Source organism: Anolis sagrei, chromosome 1, assembly GCF_037176765.1.
Source record: "Anolis sagrei isolate rAnoSag1 chromosome 1, rAnoSag1.mat, whole genome shotgun sequence".
Classification (NCBI taxonomy): Eukaryota; Metazoa; Chordata; class Lepidosauria; order Squamata; family Dactyloidae; genus Anolis; species Anolis sagrei.
Genome location: NC_090021.1, coordinates 135,774,829 through 135,801,605, shown reverse-complemented (window position 1 = coordinate 135,801,605; position 26,777 = coordinate 135,774,829). Strand labels below are relative to the sequence as shown.

Genomic DNA, 26,777 nt, shown 5'->3' with positions numbered 1-26,777 from the left:
ACAACCAAGTTTTGTGGCACCTTTTATGATCAGTTATGACCAGTGCTGTGGTCATAATTATTCCTGTCTGGCCTTTAATTCCCTCTTATTTTCAGTTTCTGATACCTTGCCACTCTTTCAAACATGTACACATGAATGGCCAATTTGAAGAAAGACTATGTACCTCAAAAAAGTGAACAACACTCATGAAAGATTTGTAATAGAATTTTTTAGCATTAAAGGTTTCCCAAGAATCTTTGCTGCATTAAAGCCAACTCTGGTGGCAGAGGTTTTTCAAGAAAAGATGAGCTTTTACAGGGTCATATGAGTAAACAATACATTTTAGAATAGAGGAGAAATACTTGCCAACAGGGCATGATACCGTGGTATCAATCAACAGAAGAAGCCATCTTTGTTTGTACATGGATGTGGAGCTGACGGTACTCATAGTGACCCCATTAGCCTGTATGTAAAATATACATGGTAAAGTCCAGTTCATCTGCAGCCTGGTATTCATTAGAAGAAAGCCACCCGTCTAGATGCTCACCACTGAATGTTCGGATTCATTTGTGGAGTATGGAGACCGAAGGAAAACTCTCGTCAGCGTGTTATTGAAACTGTAGCCTAGCTTACTGGCATCACTCACCACGGTTGTCTTTCTCCCTGAAGGAGAATAGAATATCAGCTGCCATACCTGATATGCAACCTTTTCTGTCTAAAAGGGTGGGAAAGAGAAAGGATTCGGTTGATAAGAATGGTAGGTCTGTAATGCAACAAAAGATTACAGATTTACTTAGACACAGTACATAAATTACCCCACTGGGGTTTTTTTTAAATCCACACCTGTACATACATATATCATGTCAAGGCCACATCCTGTAATAGAAGCAAACTCTTTGAGTAGGCAATTTTATTGCAAAGATCAGATGTGAAGTCTGTTGCCTCCAGGAAGAGGTAGCATGAAATTTACAGTTTAATTGACTTTTAATACTAATTTAGCTAATATTTTCATGCTAGTAGTTGTAAACTGCCAGGGGAAAATTATTGCTTTTTGAATTAGTGTATGAATTTATTACTCTATATACTCATGCATATCTAGAAATTTTAGTCAAACCCCTCCCCACCCCCAAACCTGGGTTGAATGATCCATGTGTCAGTGTAAGCACTATGCCTTAATTCCCTTCTCTAAGTCAAATGGCAGAAGGCAAGAGCTTACTCTGTCCCAGGAGAAGCTAAAAGAAAAACTGATTCTCGCAACTCCCTCTGTCGTGGCACTGCTTCTCGCCTTTTTGAATGCCTGGGGTAGGAACTGATGGCAGCAGCCAGATGTGGTTGGCCTCTTGAGATGGCATTGGTGCTTTCACTTCACCACAGAATGACCTTTGAGATATCCATGGGTCATATCAAAATCCATAATTCTGGCCCAAAAACATGCCTTCAACATGATGTTGACTTATTTGTGGATTGGTTATATATGGTGTACAAATAATAATAGTCCTTTTCCTACCTCTGGCAGGGCTGGCATCCAGTCTTCAGTCTCAACATCTGAAATCACTGGGACATCAGTCTTCACTGACACCTTGATATGAGATTAGACTTTGTTCAGTACACAATTTAACAGACTCTCAAAAATGTCTTCATGTTTATATTTCCTCTTTGTATACTCTTTGTTTTAGATAAATCAAATGGCTAGTTCTTTTTTATTTATTTATTTTAAAGAGAGGCTGTACTTTCCAACTTGCATTTGGGCTACATGAAACTGCTTAAATGGGACTTTTCCTTAAATGGTGAAAGAAGAAAAAGCCAATTGGTAAGAATTACCAGTTATGAATTATTGGTATGAGTGGCTAAACTGCACTCACTGCAGCAAAGCAGTCTCCACAACTTTCCTCAAATGGGGATTTGACCCCTTCTCTCTCTCTCTCTCTCTCTCTCTCTCTCTCTCTCTCTCTCTCTCTCATAGACACACACAACATACTGATGATCTTCTTTTTACATTTGTTCACACATTTCCTACATAAAATAGCCCTCTCAGCAGCAAAGGTAAGGTCGACACAACCCATAATAATTGTAATGGGCACACCAAACTGGATCTTACCTCCATGTAATTTTCTTCACACACAATCTCCCGTGGAGCCCATGGGAAATAGGGACAGCTCAGAACACGCTGATAAGTCATAGGTGCTCTCATGTCTTCAAATGATGACACTTTGATATTTACAGTAAGAGTAAACTTTTCATCTCTCTGTAATAATTTAGGATAAATTGGGTTATTGCAGTCTATATCTTCATGCAAATTGAAAGGCCCTCTCAAGAATCCATTAAACCTCCATGTATTGATCAAGAAGCTTGAAAAACTTATTTCTTTCACCTGTAACTTCAGAACCCATCAGCCAACATGGCTGTCCTGCTGTGAGCTGTAGCACCCCCGCCCCCAAGATACCCATAATTTTTCCAAATTTCAATTACTTAATTAGTTTAGCCTACAGTCATTCTGTAGATGTTTCTGAAGTTCTGTTTTGTCATAATGACACAAAACAATGTCTTTTTAAAAAGCAATTTTTCTCTTTTATAATGGCTTACTTTATATACTCGAGTATAAGCCTAGTTTTTCACCCCCTTTTAGGCTGAAAAAGTACCCCTCAGCTTATACTCGGGTGAGGGTCTTGGCGGAAAGGCCTGGGGCTGAAAGAAGTGTTTCTTTCAGCCCCAGGTCTTCCTGCCAGGATCATCACCTCTCTGCACAGCAACCCAGCACTCCGTCCTTTCCTCCTCTCTCGGCAGAGTGTGTGCCTTCCTCTCTTCCTCTCTTGGCGGCAGTCTTTCCCACTTTTCCTTATTCGTATACACACATCATTTTGTCCAAAATGTATAGTTAAAATAAACTATGGTGATTATTGGAAGGATACGTAAGCATATTTACATTGAAGAAGGTTAGAATAATGATTTAATTAGAGTCGGACAGTCTTATTTTAAATTATAGTTTTATGTAAATATTCAAAACTATATATCTTACTGATGCCTCAATTAATGCAACTTCATTGGTATCTATTTTTTATTTTGAAATTTACTAGTAGCTGCTACATTTCCCACCCTCGGCTTATACACGAGTTAATAGGTTTTCCCAGTTTTTTGTAGTAAAATTAGGTACCTTGGCTTATATTTGGTTCGGCATATACTCAAGTATATATGGTAATTAAATATAGCATGCACTAACTCAGAATGTTTGACGGCTGCTGCCTTCACAACTGTGCTCTTTCATCAGCACATCAATTGTGCCCCTCTTTTCCACACTCCAAGCTCTCATATTCACTCTGATGCTTGATCACACATTGTGTGTTTCATAATGATTACTGATATATAGGCAGCAGAAAAAATATACTGCAAATCCAGAATGGGAAATGTGTGTCCCCAGATGTTATTGGACAACAACCCCCTTTATCCTTCACCTTTGGGTAAGGTAGTCAGGCAACACCTGAAGAGCCATATTTTCAACATCAAGCAAGGACTGATGCACATACTTCATTCCATTGACTAGCATGTGCAATAATTTATTTTATTTTTATTTATTTCTGATATTTCTATCCCTTTCCTTCTCAACCCCTGAAGGGGGATTCAGGACGGCTTACATTTGGCAGCAATTCGACACCATTACATATAACACAGCAATATAATAGCAATTAAAACAATAAGTAAAACATTCATTAAAACAGTAAAAAACAGTATTAATAGCCGTAACATCAGTCCAGTCAATTCCATATCCAATTCAATAACCCAAAAACAAACTGAGTATGACAACCATGAGTTTAACTCTTGCGACCAACATTTCCCCTGGATACCTAGCAAAAATATGAGGTTCCCTTTTATTTGCTGTTCTGCCTAACATGGTGTTCCAAATCTAAGATCACCCAAGACTAGTAGTTCCCAACCCTTGGTCCTCCAGCTGTTTTGGACTCCAGCTCCCACAATTCCTAACAGCTGGGAAGCTGGTTGGGATTTCTGGCAGTTAAAGTCCTAAACAACTGGAGGACCAAAGGTTAGTAATCACTGCCCTAGATCAACCAGCAGGTCATGACATTTTTTGGCTGTGTTTTTCCCTGTCTGTTGCTCTCTGTTCTTCCAAGCCAGTGTCCAATATCAACATAAAGAGCATAAAGTAAAGCAAGCAAACAAGGGCATGTCACCTTATCACTTACAAACAGTACCTAGCTGTTCTGTGGAGGAGTGTCAAAAACTAATGAATTTATCCTCCTTTCATCTTTTTAAATTATCCCTCTCCTGTGTGTTCTAGAAACATTAGTTTTATTAGGATAAAAATGAGTTTCTCTTAATTTAAAACCATCCCAGAAGAAGCAAATTTTAAAATGAGAACGAGCAGCCTCCAGCATGATTTTCAGGCCAGAATCTTCTGCATTCTTAATGTATCACCAAACACAAAACATATTTATCCCCGCTAAAATGGACCCAGTATCAGCCTCAGAGGAATGCAAGGGCTGAATAAAACTTGCCAAGAAAATCCCCAAGGCTTGCCTTAAGAAATAACTAAGGTACACGACAACAACACATTTTAAGGTTAGCTTTAGTCATGCTTTTAGCATTTGGAGGCATCACCTCATTTGTAACATGACAGCCAAGAAAAGAAGCCCGGAAGATCCGATTTCTCCACACATCTTCTGACAGGGCATAACCACAGCGAGTTTCCACCTCCTTGTCAGGCAAGACAGTGACAACCGAGTGATCTAGAGATACACACAAAATAGTATCAACTTCTCTACAGAGATAGTACTTGGGCATCTAGTGGCTATTTGTAGCTCATCTGACCTCCATTTTAGTTTCTAAACAATTTTTTTCGGTGTCCTATAGTTCCAGTTTAGTTGCTTACCAACTGTGAGCCTTAGCCAAGCATGGAGCTATTTCAAAATGGCAGATTAAGACAACATATTCCAAAGGTCAAAACATTAATAGATTTAGAGTGCATCTGCACTGTAGCATTAATGCAGTTTGATACCATTTTAACTCCCATGGCTCAGTGCTCTGGAATCATAGGAGTTGTAATTTTGTAATGTCTTTAGCCATCTCTGCCAAATAATGCTGATGCCTCACCAAATGATAACTCTCCATTATTAAATAGCACTGAGTAATGACAAAATGGTATCAAACTACATTTATTCTACCATGTAGATGCACTCTTAGTCAACAAATATGGAAACACAGGATAGGGAATCTATGGCTCTTTAGACAATGCACCCGAACTCCTATCAGTCCTATCAAACTGGCCAATAGTAACACATGATGAAAAGAAGTAATTCATCAACATTTGGACAATGTTCTCTGCCATTGCTTTAATGTCTGGATTTATTACCACAGAAATGATAGATGAAATTCTAAACATCAGTGGACCTGGTCTTGGCAACAGTAAAAGTCTGAGTTGACTTGTTTGGTTGATCTTTGTTATGGTAAGCTTGATTTTCCCACAGCTCATTTCCCCATGACATTATGAGATGTTTAGCAGGGCCTGACACGTATTGTTAGTTCTTACTTCTAGCTAGAGTAGAACTTATATATCAAAAGATTTTACTAAAATGTTGATTTACCAAATTACAATTGGTTCAATGTGACTCTTACAAGCTCTAGGAGTAAGTACAATTTTTTTTTAAAAAATGATTGATAATACCTGTCCTAGTTAGTAAAACTTAGAGAAATCTCGGACCTGTCACAAATGATTTATTTGGACAGCAGCCCTATGCTTCCTTAGGTCATAGTATGAACCTCATCACATTGATGTGGTCCCCTCTATCAATTCACCAGTCTTAGGGCAATCCCAGAGCCCCACACCCTGCCTTGCTGGCAATGACCCTCCCCCATTACATGTGGGGAAGTACTGCTGCTAATCTTCCTCCTATGTTAGCCTCATTGTTCCTAATGGAACATGGGGAAGCTCCCATGTTGCTGGTGCAGTGTCATAAGATGCTGCTGCCCCAGTTGAGCCATGGAACTCTGCTCGAAGTGAAGCTATGTCATCTGATGGGTGTCGTGGGACTCCATGGCTCAACTGGGGCAGAAGATTTCTCTGATGCTGAAAACTAATTGTGTGATGAAATCATAAGACCTATCAATTTGATTAGAATTTTCCTTTTTCTGGAAAGTCAAAAGACTCCAAAACTTAAAACTTTTGCTGCCCCCCAAGTCAAGTCAACTTTATTTATATACCATCCCATTTCCCTGTGGGGAGTGGGGGAGAGGGCTTAACTTTATGAAAGGGGGCTACTTATATGATCTCATCACACTGATGAGGTCCAGCTTTCTGATTCACCAGTCTCCATAGTGAATTAGGAAGCAGCGGGGCATTCCTGGTGCCCCTCAACCTGCCTCGCTGCCAGTTGATGCTTTCCCCATCTTATCTAAGGAAGTGTTGCCGCTAGCCCCATTGAACCAAATAGAAAACAGGGAGACTCTCCTAAGATGCTGCTGCTCCAGTTGACCCATGGCGCCCCACTGGAAGTGAGGCTATGCTGTGTGATGGATGGTGTGGGGCTCTGTGGATCAACTGGGGTAGAAGTGTCCTAGGACACTAAATTTCCATTGTGTGAGTTTTTCTCATGGGGCTGTCATGTTTTTCCTTGCCTTCATTATCCCGCCACCACCACTGCTACTTTTCCCATTACATTTCAGACTGTGATGAAATCACAGTTCCTTAAGTCCCCACTCAGTGGGGACTAGATGCATAACTATCCACTTATCTATATCTTTATATGATATTATATAATACTAATATATTAAATATAATTATTACTGATAATATATAATAATATATACTGATATACTTTTTATTATTGTATATTTATATATTTTAAGTTGTAATGTTCTTGATGTTGAGATGTTTTGAGTTTCCGTATAGAGAGATAAAGTGGAATATAAATCAATCAATAAAATATATCATTATCTATACAAAAACACATATTCCAAAACCTGAAAAAAAATCCAAAACTACTGGTCATAGGTAAAGGTAAAGGTTTTCCCCTGACTTTAAGTCCAGTTGTGTCCGAATCTGGGGGTTGGTGCTCATTTCTAAGCTAAAGAGTCATGTTGTCCATAGATACCTCCAAGGTCATGTGGCCACCATGACTGCATGGAGTGCCATTACCTTTCCACTGGAGCAGGATCTACTCATGTTGGCATGTTTTCGAGCTGCTAGGTTGGCAGAAGTTGGGGTTGACAGCGGAAGTTCATGCTGCTCCCCAGATTTGAACCTGCGACCTTTCGGTCAACAAGCTCAGCAAATCTGTGGTTTAACCCACTGTGTCACCGGGGGCTCCAGTGAAATGGTCATAAGCATTTCAGATAAGGGAAACCCAACCTATATGTAATGATATATAACCAGACCACAGGTATGAAATAAAGAGACAATCTCTTCCTGACTCCTTTCCCAAGAGAATGTATTACAGCTTACTAATTATTTCTATCCTGAGGTACTTTTTCTGAAGAAAGGACTCATCCAACTTCATCCAAAACATACTGTTGAAGCAGGCAGTTTCTATAAAACCTAGAAAGAGGATTGAGGAAGATTAGTTAGGGTAGTAATAAGGGATGGTCAGCACAGGACAGGATACATGAGGAAGGATAGTTGGTAGATAATCTACTCATTGTTGATCATATAGTTCAACTAGTCCCAGAAAATGATTCAGCATTGTGAAAGTTGTAGTTCAGAGGAATCTGAAGGAACACATTCTCATAATCCTCAATCTGCGTGTCTCCATTAAGTCTAATGGTTCAGTGGGGTAGGAAACAATCAATATTCACATCACTAACCTGGAGGTGTTAGTGCTAGCTGAGTTCTCCCTGTTCCAGATTGGAATGAAAGAAAGAGCAGCATGATTCTACAATTGAGAAAAATGTGTGTTAAAACCCAATAAAGTGATCAGTATTGTTTTTTTCTTAAGGACAAGCATCAGGTGCCAATTCAAGTCACTTTACCTGCAAATCCATTTTTCCACATCTACCATGTTTTCAATTAGTCAAGAGCAAGCAAAGTTCTCCAAATTTCACAAATTCTTTTCCCAGTGTAGCTCCTCATTGACTCAGAACAAACTAAGGAAAAGAAAACATTTTAAAAGAAGAGTAGTGAGCTTTCTTTATAGAAGAGAACAAAGATTTGTTCTGCTTTGTGTTTAATTATAAGTAGGTGCATCCTTGAAGTGACTGGACTGACCTTGAAGGAGCTGGGGGTGGTGACGGCCGATAGGGAGCTCTGGCGTGGGCTGGTCCATGAGGTCATGAAGAGTCAGAGACGACTGAACGAATGAACAACAACAAAGGTGCTCTAGTAGATATTGTTAATTGTTGCAAGGGAGTGTTGAAGATGTGTATTCAATTCAAAATTCTCAAAATATTTTCTAGTAAGATAGATCCATTCTGAGAGTCCTGTGCATTTCACACCTGAATATACAGAAATTAAATATGCAAAAAGTCTTCAATTGCTTTCAGTATCATTCTAGTAAGACAAGAAGAGTCAGCATGGTATAGAATTTTTTGAACTACAACTTTGGAGACTGGGTGGTGTAACACTTTGAGCATTGGACTATAATTCTGCTCAACCAAGGAAATCTACCAGGTGACCTTGGGCATATCACATTTCCTCAACCTCTGCAGAAGGCAAAAGAGAAATCTCTCTGAACAATATTGTCAAGAAAACCACATTATAAGTTTGCCTTAGGAATTCTGTAAGCCAGAAACAACATGAAGTCACACTAAAACAACAAGGCATAAAACAAAGGTGGAGAACTTGAGGCTTTCCAAAAGTGGTTGGATTGTAGTTCATAGTCAACATAGTCAGCGATAAGAGATCATTGGAGTTATAATCCCAATAATACTGGAAGGCTTCAGTTTCCCATCTCATCAATACCAGTTTAATATATGTGAATCTGTCCTTAAAGTTACAGGAGCAATAGCAGTGAAATACACTACACTATCACCATTCCTTACAGAAAGCCAGTGGTTGGACCAAAATAATCACCTGTTGTAAAAACAAATTATGGAGAGAAGGTGGCCTCCAGCCATGTATTTTACATTCATAGTTACCTTTTATCTGCTGCGAATAACTGGTAATGTTGAGATTAAATGCATGGTAACAAAACTTACTCCCAAAGAAAATTACTATAAGTAAGACTTGTCTGCAAATCTGTAATCCAAATTATTATTATAGCATACTCTCTGCACATTTACTTCAGTATTATTCCCACCTATTTCACTGGATGCTTACTCCATGGTCAGTATGCATAGGATTATAATTTTATTTGGAGACATCAGTATGTCGAATAAACCCTTGTAATGCTGCAATCCTAAATGTATATATTTGGAAATATAAAAAGGGAAGGAAAAGGTAGTCTAGCGGTACCTTTAAGCATGGCCCACTTTTCCAGATACATGGAGTAGTCTAACATTTATGCACACGTGGCAGGAAAAGGGGGTGGGGATGTGAAAGCTAAGATAAGTGCAAAATATGCTAGCGTAGTGATGCAGTAAGAAATGTAGATTTTAAGGATAGTGATTAAGAGTTGTGGAAGAAGACATAGCTGGCTGATAAGTACATCCAAGAGTGTAGATAAGCTGACAAACTCATGTGTGATAAAGAAAAATCTACACTGGGAGAAAGGGCAGAAAGACATAGAAATATAGATATTTATTTGGAGACATATGCAAACAATTAAGAAAATCCAATCTTGTCCAAACATTATTTGAATGCATGTGATGTAGAAATACGTACTGTTTCTAGGAAAGCTGGTTCTGTAGAAGGTAGAGAGTCATTTTCTAGAAGAAGATAAGAGCTGCAGTACAAATGTAGGACATATTTGGAGGAAGTAACTACCACTGAATGTCCTCTGATTTACTTCTGAGTAAACCACTTCCAAATTAGCTTCTGATTTACTTCTGAGTATTCATCTTCTGAGTTTACTTCTGAATTACTTCTGAGTATACATCTTAGGCTTTGGCCATAAGTAGCTCCTTTTGCCTTTTCCTCCATCTAGGTCTATTCCGTGTAATTCTATTTTCTTTGGCCAGCTTTGAAATCTGACATGTTGCAATGAGGTGTTCACAAACCTTTGCCCTGATGTAGACTAGGCTATTTTTAGGCCCAAGTTTGAAGACAGAAAAAGACACAGACAAATGAACGCATGTAATCAGGGATTTAAGCACAAGATTAAAAATGAACACGGCTTTGGGGTGTTGTTTCCTTAGATCTTTAATGTTTGTAACCACTACCTTGAACAATAGAACTTTGTGGATTATTTCCCTGTATGGAAATTAAAAACATCTGGTTTTTAAAAAATATGACATAGTTGTTTCTTTTTTATACATATAGACTGGCTTGATCTAACTGAATACCAGCACTGTGTCCGTAATGAGTTACTATTAATATGTGGGAAAGGCAACCATCCAAAGCCAGTGTAATGTCAAATAACTGGCAGGATCATGCGTTTTACTGCCTAAAAGTGACAAATAAAAATGTCAGGATTATAAAAACAATATTCATTGGACGAGTAATGGACTGTATAGATGTCCCCTGCATCCACTGACTATGGAATAATGTTGTGGTTAAAGTTAAACTCCAAGGGACCAGATCTTTTCAAAAACTTATGTTATTTGAATGTTATAGGGTGTCTGACTACAACACAAATAACACATGCAGAAGATGTCCACATAATCTCATGTTGGCTCGGGAATTGGATTTTTATGGCTCATCTGTTCTTTTATGAGTTCATGAATAATTTTGGGCAAATCATTCAGGCAGTAGGTTTAGCTATTTAAAAGAACAAGTACTTAAAGGCAGTATTATTAAACATACACAGTTACTTCAGCCAATTTACAGCATAGTTCTTTACAAGTCTACTTGGATTGAGTTCCAATGTACTATCTAGGATATCTAAGACTGTGTCATGTTGTGTCAATAGAAAGTGTCTATATGCTTGTATATAATCACAGGATGTCTCAAACCTACACCTGTTCACAGCCTCTATAACAGGCATGCACAAACTTTGCCCCCCCCCCCCCCAGGTGTTTTGGACTTCAACTCCCAGAATTGTGGGAGTTGAAGTCCAAATTACCTGGAGGGCCAAAGTGTACCCATGCCTGCTCTGTAAGCTAGCTTGCATTGCTCCTCTGATGTTCAACAGGAAGTTGTTTCTAACTGTGAGAGAAATAAGGTTGAACACTGTGAAAGCCACCCACTGCATGGCTATCAGCCTTTTCCCAATAGACTCAAATGAAGGAAAAGCTTCATGAGAACCACCACTCCTCTTAATGTTCCTCCAGCAACAGCAAGAGCATCTCTGTGGGCAGTTAAACCAGGAAATCCCAATTGGATGGCCCCTCATGAGGGTCTGCCTCCAGGGGCAAACCAAGAATGGGCAACTTGGAAGTTCCTAAACACACTCAGAAGTGAAGTGGGCAGATCAAAAGTCAACCTTGCAAAATGGTACTACCTAGAAGAATCCTCCGCCTTGTGTGACTGTGGAGCAGAACAAACAACTCAGCATCTGTATGCTTGACCACAATGCTCTGCCTCACGCACAGAGTAAGAACTGTTTAAAGCTACAGACAATGTAGAGGCTGAGTATCCTTTATCCAAAATCGTTGGATCCAGAAGTATTTTGGATGTTGCCCCCCCCCCGAACCTTTGAAAACCTGTATTTGCATATATGTACATGATGAGTTCTCCTGTAGATGGAAACTCAAGTCTAAATGCAAAATTAAATTATGTTTTATATGCACTTAATGCACATAGCATTAGCATATGTAATTCATTGAATCACCAGAAAGCAAAATATCACTATCTGAGTCACCTATGTGGACAATTTGGGATTTAAGAGTATTTTGTATTTCAGAATTCTGGATAAGGGATACTCAAACATACTTTATTTCCCACTATTTTCTCTCAGTGGAAATACATTTATTCTTTAAAGTACTATTATGACTTTCCACTGGATGTCTCCCTTCTCCACCTTTGAGGGAAGTGTTCTCCCAGGCTAGTTGTTTATAAGTGGAAACAACTGTGTCTAAATCTGAATAAACTTTAACTTGGAAGAATGCATACCAGTGTGATCTTTCATACTGAGGTAAGCTTTTAAAGCAGGATGAAAGTGAAATTCTTCTTAATTCATGTTGTTTTCATGCTGTAGGTAATAGAAAACAATCATTCTATGTTGATTCAGAGTGACTTTTACCAGGCAGAGATGGTGGATTATCATGCCTAGGTTTTTGTTACAACCAAACAAAACTTTCTTTGTTGAATGTGCATGTGATTTGAATGTAGAATAATATGCAGTTTGGGATTAATACTAAAGTTTTATTTATTTATTGGATTTATGGTCTATGTTTCGAAGTTGGGAGGACAATAGCGTTATAAACAAGCATCTTGGTATTCCTACAAATGTCCTGATCCTCAAACACACTCTGCTTCATTTAAGAAAATGCTTCACTCACAGAGCTCAGTATTTTGGTGTTGGTGTTGACTTTTGTGGAGAGGAGGATGCCTAGGTAGCAGAAATGGTCAACATTTTCTCTTGAGTGACACCATTAAGCTTTATTTCTGGCATTGCAAAGGGATTGGTTGGTGCCTGTTGGTAGACCACTTTGGTTTTCTCAGTGTTCAGTGAGAGGCCAAGCTTTTCATATGCTTCTGTGAAGGTGTTTAAAGTGTCTTGTAAGTTTTCCTCTGAATGAGCACAGACTACATTATCTGTTCTCACTATTCATCATATTGCATTTTGGTCCATGGGCATTCTATTCATGACTATGAATAGAATGTCTATGTATTGTGAGGGCAATACCAAAAGGAAGGTATAAACCATGCCAGCTAACTTCCTGCCAGCATGGGAAAAAAATCATTTCTGGACACAGATGCAGTGTATTTGAGGGGTTGTGCTACTCACTTGACCAACAAAGAGATGGGCCATGTGTGAAGAGCCCTTGTATTGGTCTGACAACAATCCCACCCCACAATGCTGCCTTGGTTTTTCTGTCTTGTGAAATCTGGTGTTCTAGAAATTTACGTTACTTAATAATCATGATTAGCCTGGGCTGATCCAGTAAGGAGAAGTCAGCTCCTACAATTTGGTGCACATTTTCTTGCCCTGCAGGAGTGCTAGAGGAGGGCTTCTTCTCCCTTTAAGATTTATCAGATTCCGTGTGAATGATTTCTTCTCTTTTTCTCTTTATAGTTATTCATTGTTAAAATGAAATTTTACTTTTCATCATGAAGTACACATATGCTCTTTTCCAGAGCAATCTCAGATTTCACCATCTTTCTTTTAAAAACTATTTTAAAAGGCAAAGTTTGACTGCTTTGGAATTGAGATTGGCTTCTTTTACTACTTCTTGAATAGAAACCCCCAGGGAGGTGGTGAAGAAGGTATGCATTGGGAACCTCTTAGATTCTTACATAAAGATAGGGTATATCCTTACTTGAGACAGAAAGAGATCCGATTTCACAATAGGATTATCAAAGCCTGGATCTACACTGCCCTATAATCTAGATCACTGCATCTAATCCACATTTCCTGCTTCTTGGCAGGGGGTTGGACTGGATGGCCCATGAGATCTCTGCCAACTCTATGATTCTACATTCAGAAACTGGATTATAGGGCAGTGTAGATGGGCCAAAGGTAAAAGCATGAGGGTTCCAACAGTTACATATATTGAGTTCCAATTTGCACACAACAGATACATTTGCAGGAACCATCTCATCTTTTTTTTTTTTTACATTCAATTATATTATTTCTTAAGGACTGGCTCAGAACAACATCTTCCAAGGACCAAAGGAAATTTCACTGTACAAAAAAGCGAATTCATTAGCATCCTTTTCTTTAGAAACACAAGAATGTACGTGGGGGTGGGAATGGAGGATGGGGCAGGAGAAAGCCAGGACACACTGACCTCCCTCTCAGCTTTGGGCACATCCACACTGTAAAACTAGTGTCATTTGATACAATTTGACTGCCATGTCACAAGTCTATGGAATCCTGCAAGTAATCATTTTGCTTTCCCTACCAAAGAGTGGTTCATCAGACTACAAATCTTATGATTTCATAGTATTGGACCATGACAGTTAAGTGGTGCGAAGCTGCATCACCCTTTGAATGAGCGTTATCTCTCAGTATTCCCTTTAAAAAAAGTTAAAATGTCACTCTGGCTGGATCTGCACCATCCTATACCCCAGGATCTGATCACAGATTATCTGCTTTGAACTGGATTATATGAGTCTACTCTGCCAGATAATCAGGAATAAGCAGATAACCTGGGATCAAATCCTGAGATATATGGTGGCATAAATCCAGTCTCCCATCAGAATGAACATAAAGGCTTTGAAAGGTTCATTTCTGATGTGTCTTGACTATAATGTCACATGCTTGAAACGTGAGGGGAAATTGAACTCTATTTTCATTGCTGTTAGGTACTGACTTGTTTTTTCCTCTATCATTGGAAAGACTGAGGCATGCATAACAAATAATTGCATAAATAGATCATAGTATTTTGTGAATTTGGCTTCTGGCAAGGGAACCTACATTGACGAAACTCACTGATACTTTTTTCCAAGCGCTTGCTTTTCAGAACCACCACATCCATCACAGAAGGAAAAACCTCTGGGCGGAAAACTGAAATAGACTTGTTTTGGAGCGCAGAGACAAAACCTCTCCTGTTCTCCTGGTCTTAGTTTCTGCGAGACTTTGGCATGGAAAGAAAGACAAAGTGGATTAACTATGATGGCAAATAGTGTGCAACACTTTGTTAGGAAACCAGGTTGTCACTGTGCTCTGTTTTTGATACAACAGTGAGCTAAGCCTAGTGAGGAGCCCAGAATGCCTTCCAAAACCTTGAAACCTTCTCTCCTGTATTTCTTGCCACAATTACATGCAAATGACAGAAGATCAGGGACCAGCTAACATAGAAGGCGAAATTCACAAATCATCTAAACTAAAAGATAGACATCTTGAGTCAACCATTCAATCTGCCAGATATTCACTTTGCTGTTAAGCCAAGTTGTTTTTCACTCCTTTCCACTCTCCCCCTTTTACTCTGGCGTGATAACAATCACATTGGACAACTTCAATCCTTTAATAAGAATGGCAACAGCTAGGGAAGTTAGTATTGGTAAATCTCCTGCAATGTATCTTGGGGTTTTGTGTGTTGGCCTATATCAGTGTGATTCATGGGAAATTTTGAGCCAGCAACTTCATAGATCTTTGTGTTGCTTCCTATTTCAGGCTTACTCAAGATTACTGGGATATAAACATGTTATAGTGTGTTGTTTTCTTTCCAAGAATAGCTGTGAGGGTCTCAATAAGACTTCCAATTAACAACCTGTCCTTGTCACTCCAATTCTCTGCCCAGCTTGGTGTTGGAAAACCCATTTGGAAAGTTGCTTGATGTCTTTTTTAATTTGTTGCTTCCCATACAATAGCCACTCACACTGTTTTCTTGGATTTGTTGTATAGACATTGTACTTGATCATTTCCAGCAGAGGTATGCAGATGTTAAATACCATGGGGGACAAAACTGAGCCCAATGACCAAATGGTTGAACAGGAGTCATCCAGCACAGCCTCCAGGAAGAAATGGAGCCATTATAAAACAATGCACCTGTCCCATCTCAGCAAAGCAAACCAGAAAGATGTTATGTTCAATGGTATCAAAAATTGCTGAGAGGTTCAGTAGAACCAGCAGGAACACACTCCCCATCTCCAGTTTCCCGCATAAGTAATCAACCAAGGTGACTAAAGCTGTCTGTCCCATAGCTAGGCTTGAAACCAGATTGAAATGGATCTAGATAATTCATTTCAATCAGAAATCCCTGGAGATGGGAGGATCCCCTCTCAAATAACTCCTAAATGGAATTGATATAACACTCTGGCTGAGCATTGAATTTTGCTATTGTTAACCGCTTTGAGTCGCCTAAGAGCTGAGAAAAGCAGTATATAAATGAAGTAAATAAATAAATAAATAGACTGGGTTTTTAAACTGTTTTAAAACTGTTATAATTTAATTCATTGTTATTAATTGTATAATTTTTAACTTCATGTCATATAATGTTTGGTTTCATAATTTGATTTTTGTGATTTTTGTTTAAATTTTTTGGTTATTGTCTTTGATATGAATGTTTGCCTTGGTTTGTTGGTAACCATCCTGAGTCCCCAAGCAGAGATAGGGTGGGAGATAAATAATGTTTATTATTATTTGAAACACAACAAGATTAATACACAGGAAACAAGATCACTATGCTGGCTTTTGTAGTCGATCACACGTCGGACACTTCCCAAGTGTCTAGGACTGTGTGAGGTATCAGCGAATCATACGTGCAGATCCAAGTAGAATGGCCTTTTGCAGCTGACAGATGGTAACTTTGTCAGCACTGATTGTTTTAAAGTTCAGGTCTATAATTTCTAGGACCTTCATTCAAATCCCTTTAGAAAAAGCACCATTAAGTTGGCTACTTTCTAATACTTTGGTAAAAATGAAAGCGTTAATGACAGGCTGTACATTTTTTTGTTTAAAAATTAGCATTTCAATCTTTTAATTATTAAAAAAAATGGCTGCAGATGTTTTTTTTGACCAGGGACTTGTTACTGATTTATTTATTAAGAAAATTATCAGTCCTTGAACTGCATGTTTTGCCACATACAGGGATAGTTGATTACATGCAAGCATACACCCAGGACTCTGCCCCCTTCTACACTACCATATATTCCAGATTATCAAAGTAGATAATCCAAATTATCTGCTTTGAACTGGATTACATGAGGCTATGCTGCCATATAATCCATTTCAAATCAGATAATCTTAATTTTATATGGCAGTGTAGAAAGACCCTCAGACACAGTCAGAGATTGAGAACCAGACCAGTTGGGCTGCAATTGCCCTTACAATCTTTTTGTTGGATTCAAATCTAAATGCTGCATACTTTTAAAATATTTCAAGCCATACTCTGAAAGAGCCCCCAGAAATATAGATGACATTATAGCAGAATTTGTATGATTATGGCAAGTTACTGTTTAGTGTCTGTGATGGATAACCCATATTCATATGCTTAAAAAATTCCAGACATGACAAATCATTCTCCAAAATAGGACGTTCCATTGCTTGCCCTGAGCGTGTTGTGGTGTGAGAATGAAATGGGTCTTGGATAGGAGCATTGACAATTGGAAGAATTAGTTGAAAAATAGAGCTATTACATCATGCTCTATTATGGGATAGCTTTGGGTCAGTTTAAAAAAACACACCCATTTGATTCAAAATAAGTGATTCAGTTTATGCACACCAATGATCTTAGTGTGAAAGCTCCAAGCATATGTTTAATGTTTACTCTTCAGTTGAAAGCACTGCCGTACTTGATCAGGCTAATATATTCCCTTTAAATCTGTGTCAGACTGCAGTTTCTGTTTATATTTATTTAAAGAGAAATGAACAATGAAAAATAGATTTATTTTGCATTCGGTATGTGTGATTTAACACAACTCCCAGCTCTTCCCAGCCTCTCTTTTCATCTTAAATATTTTCTGTTATCCAACCACGGTTGCCAAAGACCAGCATCTAAGAGCTGGAAATGCTTCACTATCGCCTCACGAATACACTTTCAAAAATGATAGTGTCCATCATTCTCATGCTTTTACATTTAAACAGAGCTGAAGTGGGAGGAGAGATTTAAAACAAAATATAAAAGGAGATGAAATGTAAACTTATCTAATCTGTTGTCCCTCTTGGCAGTTAAAAGTCCAAAAGATCTGTAAACTAATCTCACTAAACTGGTGATTTATATCAACAGTGTAAGCCAGGATATGGCAAGGAGGAAGATAGTTTTCTGTACCTGTTGAGGGAGTTCGCAAATGCATTTGAAGGAATAATTTATCCCATTTTCTTGACAGGGAGATCAAGTAAGATAACTCATGTGAAATGTTCTTAAAAAAAAAAAAGAACAGTACCCCAGGAGGTGATGACTTTCATTTCATTTTCTTTAAGCAAGAAGCCATGGATTGGGGTTGGGGCGGGGGGATGGGAGGTGACAGATAACAGATAATCTTTCCACCTTTCTCAATTATTTCTAGCACTTTCATCTTTTACTTTATTTTGATTTGTAAAAGAAATGATATGTCAACAACAACAACAGCATTTATTATTATGGTCCAAAGACCCTTATACAAGTTATGCAGGTAATGAGATTAAGAACATCCAGTTGATTGAACACACAAATAGATAAAATTTACCAACAGTAAAACTGCTTAAAATAATTAATCCTGGCACAAATAATAGGGTTGATTAGTTTTATTGTACATGTGTTTTTGACTATTTTATGCTTATGTATTGTTCTCTCCTCCTCCTCCTCCTCCTCCTCCTCCTTCTTTTTTGCTTACTCTGTATGGTTTTGTGTTTTTACAATTTGGAAACAGCCCTGATTCCCCCAGGAGAGATAGTGGTATATAAATAAAGTTTTATTATTATATTATTATTTAAATACATGTTGGGTAAAAACAAAGGTGAAAGACTACAAGAAGTATCAGCATGTTCCAGCCTCAAGGTATACAAGTAATGAAATTAAGAACAACTAGTTGATTGAACACACAGAAACTGCTTAAAATACATGTTGGCTAAAAACATAGGTAAAAGACTACAAGAAGTGCCGGCGTTTTCAGCCTGTGTGTTAAATTGGGAATTGTCTAATTCTGGCTACCTCAGAAAATAACTTGGCAACTGCCAAGGTCACGTGGGGAAGATTGTCATTAAGTAGAAACTTCACACAAAATTTCACTGGACTTGCTGGTAAATTCCTTAGTAGGGTGTTAATTATGTGTGCTCGGGCCTGTTCATAGAAACTGCATGACAATAGAATGTGGTAGATGCACTGTACTTCCTGTTTGCTACATGGGCAGAGTCTTTCATTATATGGGGTACCTGCAAATCTCCCACACAGCAATTCAGACGGAAGCACGTTGCACCTTGCTTTGAAAAATAGGCAGTGATATTAGGCTACCGTCAAGTTCTTTGCTGTATGAAAAGGCAGCAATATATATTTTTTATATTAGGAAGTGTTAATCCTCCTCCTTTTTTGCAATCTGTACCATAACTGTTTGTTTAATCTATTTCTTTTACTATCATCACAGTATTTATTTATCATTTGTTGCCATCTATTCAGAAGTGGCAGCATATGTGGTTTTAATACTTATAACTCCACAGCTGGAGTATGGAAGACACCCTGCACCACTTTTTAATAGGAAATATATTCAGGATCTACCTTTCATGGGCTGATCCTCCATTTTTAAGAAACTGGCAAAGGGGACTACAAATGTTGTTGCTGTGGTGGTGGTGTGCCATCAAATCATGTTGGACTTATAGCATCTCTAAGGTTCTCTTAATAATATTTGTTCAGAGTGGGTCTTCCTCTGAAACTGAGAGAGTATGATCTGACCAAGATCTCAATGGGTTTCCCTGGCCAAACGAATCTTCAAATACTAGTCTCCAGAGTTGTAGTCTACTACTCAAACCAGTACATCACGTTTGCTCCCTAGAATGGTGGTACTTAGGCTTAAATTAATGTGGAATACTGTTTCCAGTTCTGGGTACCATAATTCAACAGAATATTGATGAATTAGAATATGTCTACTGGAAGCCAAGTCCTATGAAGAGTAATTTAGGAAGCTAGGTATCTTTAGTCTGGAGAAGTGAAGGTTAAGGGGAGGATGTCATAGCCATATTTAAATATATGACAAGATGTCACATTGAGGAGGGGGCAAGTTTGTTTTCTGTTGTGCCAGAAACTAGCACTGGGAACAATTGATTCACACTACAGGTAAGGTGATTTTGCCTAGTATTAGAAAGTATTTATTGATGGTAAGAACTATTCAACGGTGGACTATGCTGTCTTGAAGTGCAGTGGAGTTTCCTTCTCTAGAAGTTTTAAGCAGAGGCTGAATGGTTATCTGTCGGAAATCATTAGATTGTGTTCCTGTGTGGTGTTGGTTGGACTAGATGACCCTTGCGGTCTCTTCCAACTTTATGATTTTATGTAACTGTCAGGTTATATGTTCCAGGATACTTATGGTAGGCCATTGCAGAAAACCAAGTGAGATTCATGGAACTTTCAAAAACTGATTTATTGCAGCTGGCCTTGGTCATCTTCAACTGATGAGCAACTCTAGGCCAAAAGGTTTGTGCTACAATAGGAATGAGAAATTAAACATACATTACTATGGGGGTCTACTCAACTGAAGAGAATAGGATGAATCCAGACTTAATCATACTTAGAGAAAACATATTTGATGACTTCATCCCCCAAAAGGTCTAACCTTCAGGCAAAGTTCCACATATGTTCAAGTTTTACTTTCTTCATTGTTTACTGAGGAAAACAAGGATTTGCATTACAAGGAACTGTTAGTGATCCTTGTAGAAACTGGAAGAGCTGAGTGCCAAACCCTATAAAATCCAAGGGCTTTCATCTCACAAATAAATTGAAAAGATTTGATCAGTTGCACTTTCTCAGGACTAGTAGAAAAATAAAGGAGGGTACCATTGCAACAACCTGGTACAGATTTTAATTGACATTTGAAGAACTGAATGTAGAGGATAGACCAATTAATTGAGTTTTGGCACTGGAGATATCAATATGTCACAGAATCAAAACTAAATTTATATAAATCATGATTAGTAATTCTATTGTTATCAGCTGTTCTATTACTTCTATACATGTCTGTATTTCATATTTTGTTATGATTTTATTGTTAGTTGAGAACAATAGGGCTGGGATTTATTGGCAAAATAAATATATTTTAAAGAATACTTAGGGTAGAGCCAATAGAGTTTAGGAGCCAGAGTAATGTAGTGGTTGGACCAGGCCTTTTGGAGATCATGGCCTGACTCCACAATCAGTCATGGAAGGCCACTTGGAAGCCTTGGGTAAGTCACACTCTTTCAGCCTAAAAGAAAGGGAGTGGCATATCTCTGAATAAACCCAGGATTTTTTCCACTCAAAATATCCATCCATCTTTGGTCGATTGTTTTTCAAAACACAATTAAAACAATATCAGGTTTTATTTTTGGTTAGTTTAATAATCTTTTAACTTTTGCATTTTGTTAATCCTAACAATGTGTTCCTCAACTGTTATGAGCCGCGTCGAAATGCAAACTGGGATATAATTTTTTTTAAAAAATCATCATCACCATTGTCATCATCATAATGTAGAGAGCCACATAATTCTCATACAACATTTTAGATATTGTTGAACTACAAGTCCCTGGTCCCTAACATGAGGAATGCTAAGAATTGTACTCCAGTAACATCTAGAAGGTCACACAATTCCCAGAAAGTTAGAATTGAGGTTTACTCTTTCGAATTTTGAGCAGAATATTTTTTTAAGCCATGCATAGTTGAATCTGTGAATCAGAATGCATGGGTACAGAAGGTTGATTGTATGCAGAAATCCTAGTCTTCGGTGTGAAAACCCTATGTTGAGAAGGTTCACTCTAAGAAAAGTACACTGATCCCAAAAACCGTAGCAGAATATGTCTGCTACATGACTTACTTAAAAAGTGGTTATGGGGTGGGTAATGCATTAAGTACAGAACACATATTTCTGTATTCTTTGGTAATAGCACCAAAAATACCTTTAAAATGAAGTATACCTCCCTTTAGAGACTACAACACTACTTGATCAAAGTCCACTGAAAATAGGTTTTGGCAAGATTACTGTTACTGTCCATTGGGGAAGCTAAAGAAGGCAACAGCAACTCTGAGGGCATTCTGGATGTGGGGACGAAATGGGATCAATGTTATGTGTTTTTGAGAATGGGTGGGGAAGGCAACACTATGTAAAATAATTGGGTTTTGGCTAAATTTAAATCTTGGCAATAATAAATCTATTTTTCAGAATTCCTCCAGACCTATTTGTGCCCAGAAAATTGGCTCAGCACGAAGAAGAAAAATAACAATGGAATACAGGCATCATGTAAATTTAAACTTTATTTTTGGCACCCACCGCTAGATCCATTGTCATCAGCTGGAGTGTGCTGACATGTCTGATAAAGTTAAGAATGTTTGGAACCTTTTCTCTTACTCTGGTCTTATTTCTTTTTTCTTGTAATGAAAGTCTGGGCAGTCGTCATGTCTACCTGGCAGCTAGTGGAGGGACACTTTTCTTGTAATTCTTTCTAAGCGCAACAGTCCTTTTGACCCAAGACAGACATTTCTGTGCATTTCAGAGGCTCTTTATCCCTTATAATATGCCCACAAATTAGGCACAGACTCATTTGGCACATGCAGGATTCTCTCTCATCCTCTGCCCCTCCTTACTACATAAGAACACATACCTTAAAGAACACATGATGTTAGCAATGGAGAATTAGAAAGCACTTTACTAAATGTTACATGTAGACATAAAACCAATAACCTCTATGGTAAATGAACTATGGGACAGGCAGTGGTTTGGCTTAGGGTGGTTCTACTTAGAAAATTCTGAGAGTGCCTTGAACCGCAAGAAGATCCAACCAGTCCATACTCCAGGAAATAATGCCCAACTGCTCACTGGAGGGAAGGATATTAGAGACAAAGATGAAGTACTTTGGCCACATAATGAGAAGACAGGAAAGCTTGGAGAAGATAATGATGCTGGGGAAATTGGAAGGAAAAAGGAAGAGGGGCCAACCAAGGGCAAGGTGGATAGATGTGACTGGCTTGACCTTGAAGAAGCTGGGGATGGTGACAGCCATCAGGGAACTCTGGTGTGGGCTGGTCTGTGAGGTCACGGAGAGTCAGAAGAAACTGACTGAATTAACAACAGCAAACATAGCAGTTTGAGGGCAGTGTGTCCACAAAACATACATGCCCGAAGCACGCAGCAGTGCACACTAACAAAGAAACAGTGCATTAAAAATCTCACCAATCAGGAATAGGTCGGAAAATCCATTGCAGATTATCAGAGTATATCCAATGCAGAGCTCCCATCCAAGCCTGGAAAATATGGAGCACTTATCAGGACAACCCTAGCAGTGCTGCTCTTTAAACACCTCCAAAACAAGTCAGCTATCAGGAAGGTAAACAAGCACCCCTGGGAGGAAACCACAACATTCCTATAGGAATGTTTGCTTTCTATGACTAAGTTTTTGGGGGAAAATGGAGGGGGGTGGGGTGGGGGTTGTGCCAATCATATAATTTTTTTAAAAAAGTGTTCTAAATTACAAAGATTTTTTATAAACCCTCTTGTAATCTCATCCAGCCAGGAAAAGATTTTTCGAAATTATTTGTTCGTCCTTACAGAAACAGAGTAAGTGCAGTATTGCATCTTCATTTCAAACTCTTCTGATCAAAACGACAGGTGCTGCTTTTAGTAAAAAAAAAAACACTCTTTTTGCATGTAAGATCTAGTTTTGCTGTAAGATTTCATTTTGTCCAGATTTACACATTTTACCTGGTGGCACAATGGGTTAAACCCTTGTGATGTCAGGACTGCTGACCAAAAGGTTGGTGGTTCGAATCTGGGGAACAGGGTCAACTCCTGTCTGTCAGCTCCTGCTTCTCATGCAGAGACATGAGGGAAGCCTCCCACAGGATAGTAAAACATCCAGGCATCCCTTGGGCAACATCCTTGCAGACGGCCAGTTCTTTCACACCAGAAGTGACCTGCAGTTTCTCAAGTCACTCCTAACACAAAAAAAAAAAAACATTTTAAGGACATAATGTACCATTGAACAGATATTTATGCTGCCTCTTGTTGCTGCTAAATTGAGTTGAGCTTGCTGTGTGTATATAGGACCCTCCCACACATATAACCCAGAATATCAAGGCAGATAATCCACAATATCTGCTTTGAACTGGGTTATCTGAGTACACACTGCCATATAATCCAGTGGAAGGGGACAATATTTATGTCATGCATGTGTATTGGGGGGTGGGGTGGGGGAAGAAGGAATATTTGTATCTTGTTTCTCAATCAAAAGACACAAAAAATATACAGTCCTCTGCCAAGGCTCCTAACACTGTAAGGAAAGTCTGCTTTCAGGGAAGCAATAAGGGTCTAGAAACAAGGTTGCCTGTAAGGGATGAATGCATATTTAAATTACTATGTCTACTGCTGAAAGATCGAGTAGCATTGTGTTTGATATTTATGATTTCTGGGAGATTTAACATTTTAAAAAAAACTGCTCTTCCCAGCTACACAGTTATAAGCATTTATTCTCCATGGTTCTGCTCTCTCTGCTCTTTTAAGTTTTAAAGCAGTTCCCAGATGCTCTGCCCGGAATAGCCATGGATTTTGGGAAATGTAGTACAAAGTATTGAGAAAACTTCAGCTTGTGTCTGGTAGAATGTTCAACTCAGAAAAGACACTGGGGTATCTAAATAATTTCAAAGAAAAAAAGGACACAAGGTAAAAGTGGATAATATGTTTACCTTTTTTTTTTTGCAGAGGTTCTGCTTCAGTTGTGAAAGACATCTGTTTATAACAGGACATTATTTTATTCAGAAAAGTGTCCCGTCTCTATAATTGGTTTTGCAAAGGTATGAGCATGTGCTCAATTTGCGAGCTGGCGTATGGCAATGGGAAAATCATATGGTGGGAGAAAAGTTGGGTGGATAGCAGGAGTACACATTTTCTTTAACATGTACTTTAATTTGGAATCTTTGGCCAGTTCTACACAAACACATAATGCGGGTCGGAACCAGCAAACACTGCTTTTGGCTCCCATTGTGGTCCAGTAGGGACACTCCCTAGCCAACTCGACCTTTGACTGAATATTCTGATGGCCCTTCCACACAGCTATATAACACAGAATGTCAAAGCAGAAAACCCCACAATATCTACTTTGAATTGGGTTATCTAAGTCCACACTGCCATATACAGTATTTCAGTTCAAAGCAGAAATGTGGGATTTTATTCAGCTGTGTGGAAGGGGTTTTAGTCTCTGCGAAGACACAGAAACCTGTTTCTGTATGAGTGCCACAGTATAGTGTTTTGTTCTTGGGTTTCTTCTACTACAGTACTCTGTAGTTCTTCAACATTGAATCATGAGTAGTACAATACATTTTTTCCCCAAAAAAGAAAGAACTTGTTTTAAAATAAACACCAGAGGGGCACAGGCTTGTGTTCCTTGGCCTTACGTGTATCTGGATGAAATCATTGTTCTGTACAGGGCTGGCAATATCTAGTTTCAAAAGCTTGAGGTTTGGAAGCAGTTTGTGTCCATTAAGCAAAAGTGTGTCAGCATCAGGAAACCGCAAGCCACAGCCAAACATCAATCAGTGACTGTGACTGGGGAAGAGGTTGTCTCACGGACAAGTAAAGGTCCATGTGGATCTTAAATAGAAACTCTAGGAACAAAAGATCCTAGCTGTCCAAGTTTTGCCCTAGAGAAGCCGTGTAATCAATAAAGCCATGTTTCTGCTCAAAATTCAAAAGAGAACATGAAAATTATTGGATTACCTTCCCATGACCTGAAGTCTTCTCTTACGTTTCCTTGCAGAGGAGCCCCACCACCTAGTACAAATGATATTGTTCTGTTCATCTCCGAGTGCAGAAAAGCTAGACAACCAGTTCTCCCAACCCCAAAGTCAAGCTGCAAAATATCAGGATATTATCCTCACTACCTCTGAGGATGCTTGCCATAGATGCAGGTGAAACGTCAGGAGAGAATGCCTCTAGACCATGGTCATATAGCCCGAAAAAACCTACAACAACCAAGTGATTCCGGCCATGCAAGCCTTCGACAATATCAGGATAATATTTTAGTAGCAAAGGCAGAAATTCCACTAGTGCCTCTCCTTAGAAGTAAATATACAACAGCAACATTGTAAATGGTAATGTGCTGCCCCAACTAACTGCCTGAGTCTGTCTAAAGGTAGAGGCAGTGCTACTTCAGCATTTACTTAGTTTTGACTTGGACAAATTACTGAACCTACCCATGTAGAATCTGACCTTATGTGTAATTAGATGTCAGATTTTGCAGCCCAAGTTATGGATTTTGATGTAACCCAAGGATAAGTTGAGGATTGTTCTGCAGAGAGGAGAAAGTGTCAGCAAAAAAGTAAAAGGGTTTGGTGGTCTTTCAAGTTGTCCCAGGACAGACTATCAGCTCTTTCCTTTTGCACTCTAATCAGAGATGGGTTTTTTTCATACATTTTTTTTACAGATTTATAAATTAAACTAAGAGATGAGATGTTGTATTTAATTTGACTCATGGATACATTGACACAAGTTTTTTGGATCAATGTTTTGACTAACATATTTTCCTCCTTGTCACATGCGCAGCCAGAGTCATTGGGTATCGCCATGGATTGCAGTGATTGCAGTGATTTCAGTAGCTCCTGCTCAGGGGCCTCATCACATAAATCTGACTCAACCCATTGTTTGTAATGGAAAGATGTGGAGCCTCCTGTTGTCCGCCGCCAGCAATTTTTCAGCAGCAGTGGCAGTTCAGCCATTGAACTGCCCTGAAGTAGTTCTCTGGGGTGTGGTGAGAGCCACCGGGTTCTGTGGCTGAACTACAAAACACTCATCACTGCCTCCAAAAAATAAGTGTGAAGCGGTCCTTAGGCTTATTCATGTGCATACGCAACATTTTGGGGATTCTAGAAGCTCAAACAAGTAACATTTTCAAATTCTGATTTAATTGCCTTTGTAAGAAGGTCATTGGAGGCCTAGTTTTGTATTATGTGTGTTTATTTACAAATGTATAAACTAAACACTGGTGAAATCAAACCTTAAGCCTTTTAACAACTCTTCCCATTTCATATCTTAAGCGTGATAGCCATCATATTTTCACCAGGCT

General features: G+C 38.7%; 1 protein-coding gene across 1 annotated transcript; it reads right to left on the bottom strand.

The window, feature by feature from the left end:
* Positions 1 to 244: 244 nt before the first annotated feature.
* LOC132772371 (uncharacterized) lies at positions 245 to 10,053 on the bottom strand. Its single transcript, XM_060771399.2, has 9 exons — positions 9,743 to 10,053; positions 7,954 to 8,067; positions 7,789 to 7,856; positions 7,430 to 7,522; positions 4,591 to 4,718; positions 2,078 to 2,224; positions 1,487 to 1,558; positions 527 to 694; positions 245 to 442 (listed from the first exon to the last, which is right to left on the bottom strand). Exons 2-9 carry the CDS (start codon positions 7,980 to 7,982, stop codon positions 245 to 247), a joined length of 903 nt encoding a protein of 300 aa, XP_060627382.2. The 5' UTR covers positions 7,983 to 8,067; positions 9,743 to 10,053.
* Between the last annotated feature and the right edge of the window lie 16,724 nt (positions 10,054 to 26,777).

Bases quoted from the DNA above. Each gene is read 5' to 3' on its own strand.
- LOC132772371 (XM_060771399.2), bottom strand. From the start codon at position 7,982: ATGGTAGATGTGGAAAAATGGATTTGCAG. The intron at 7,857-7,953 runs GTAAAGTGACTT...TCTCAATTGTAG, and splicing joins GTGGAAAAATGGATTTGCAG to AATCATGCTGCTCTTTCTTT. The intron at 2,225-4,590 runs GTGATGCCTCCA...AAATTATTACAG, and splicing joins GCTGTCATGTTACAAATGAG to AGAGATGAAAAGTTTACTCT.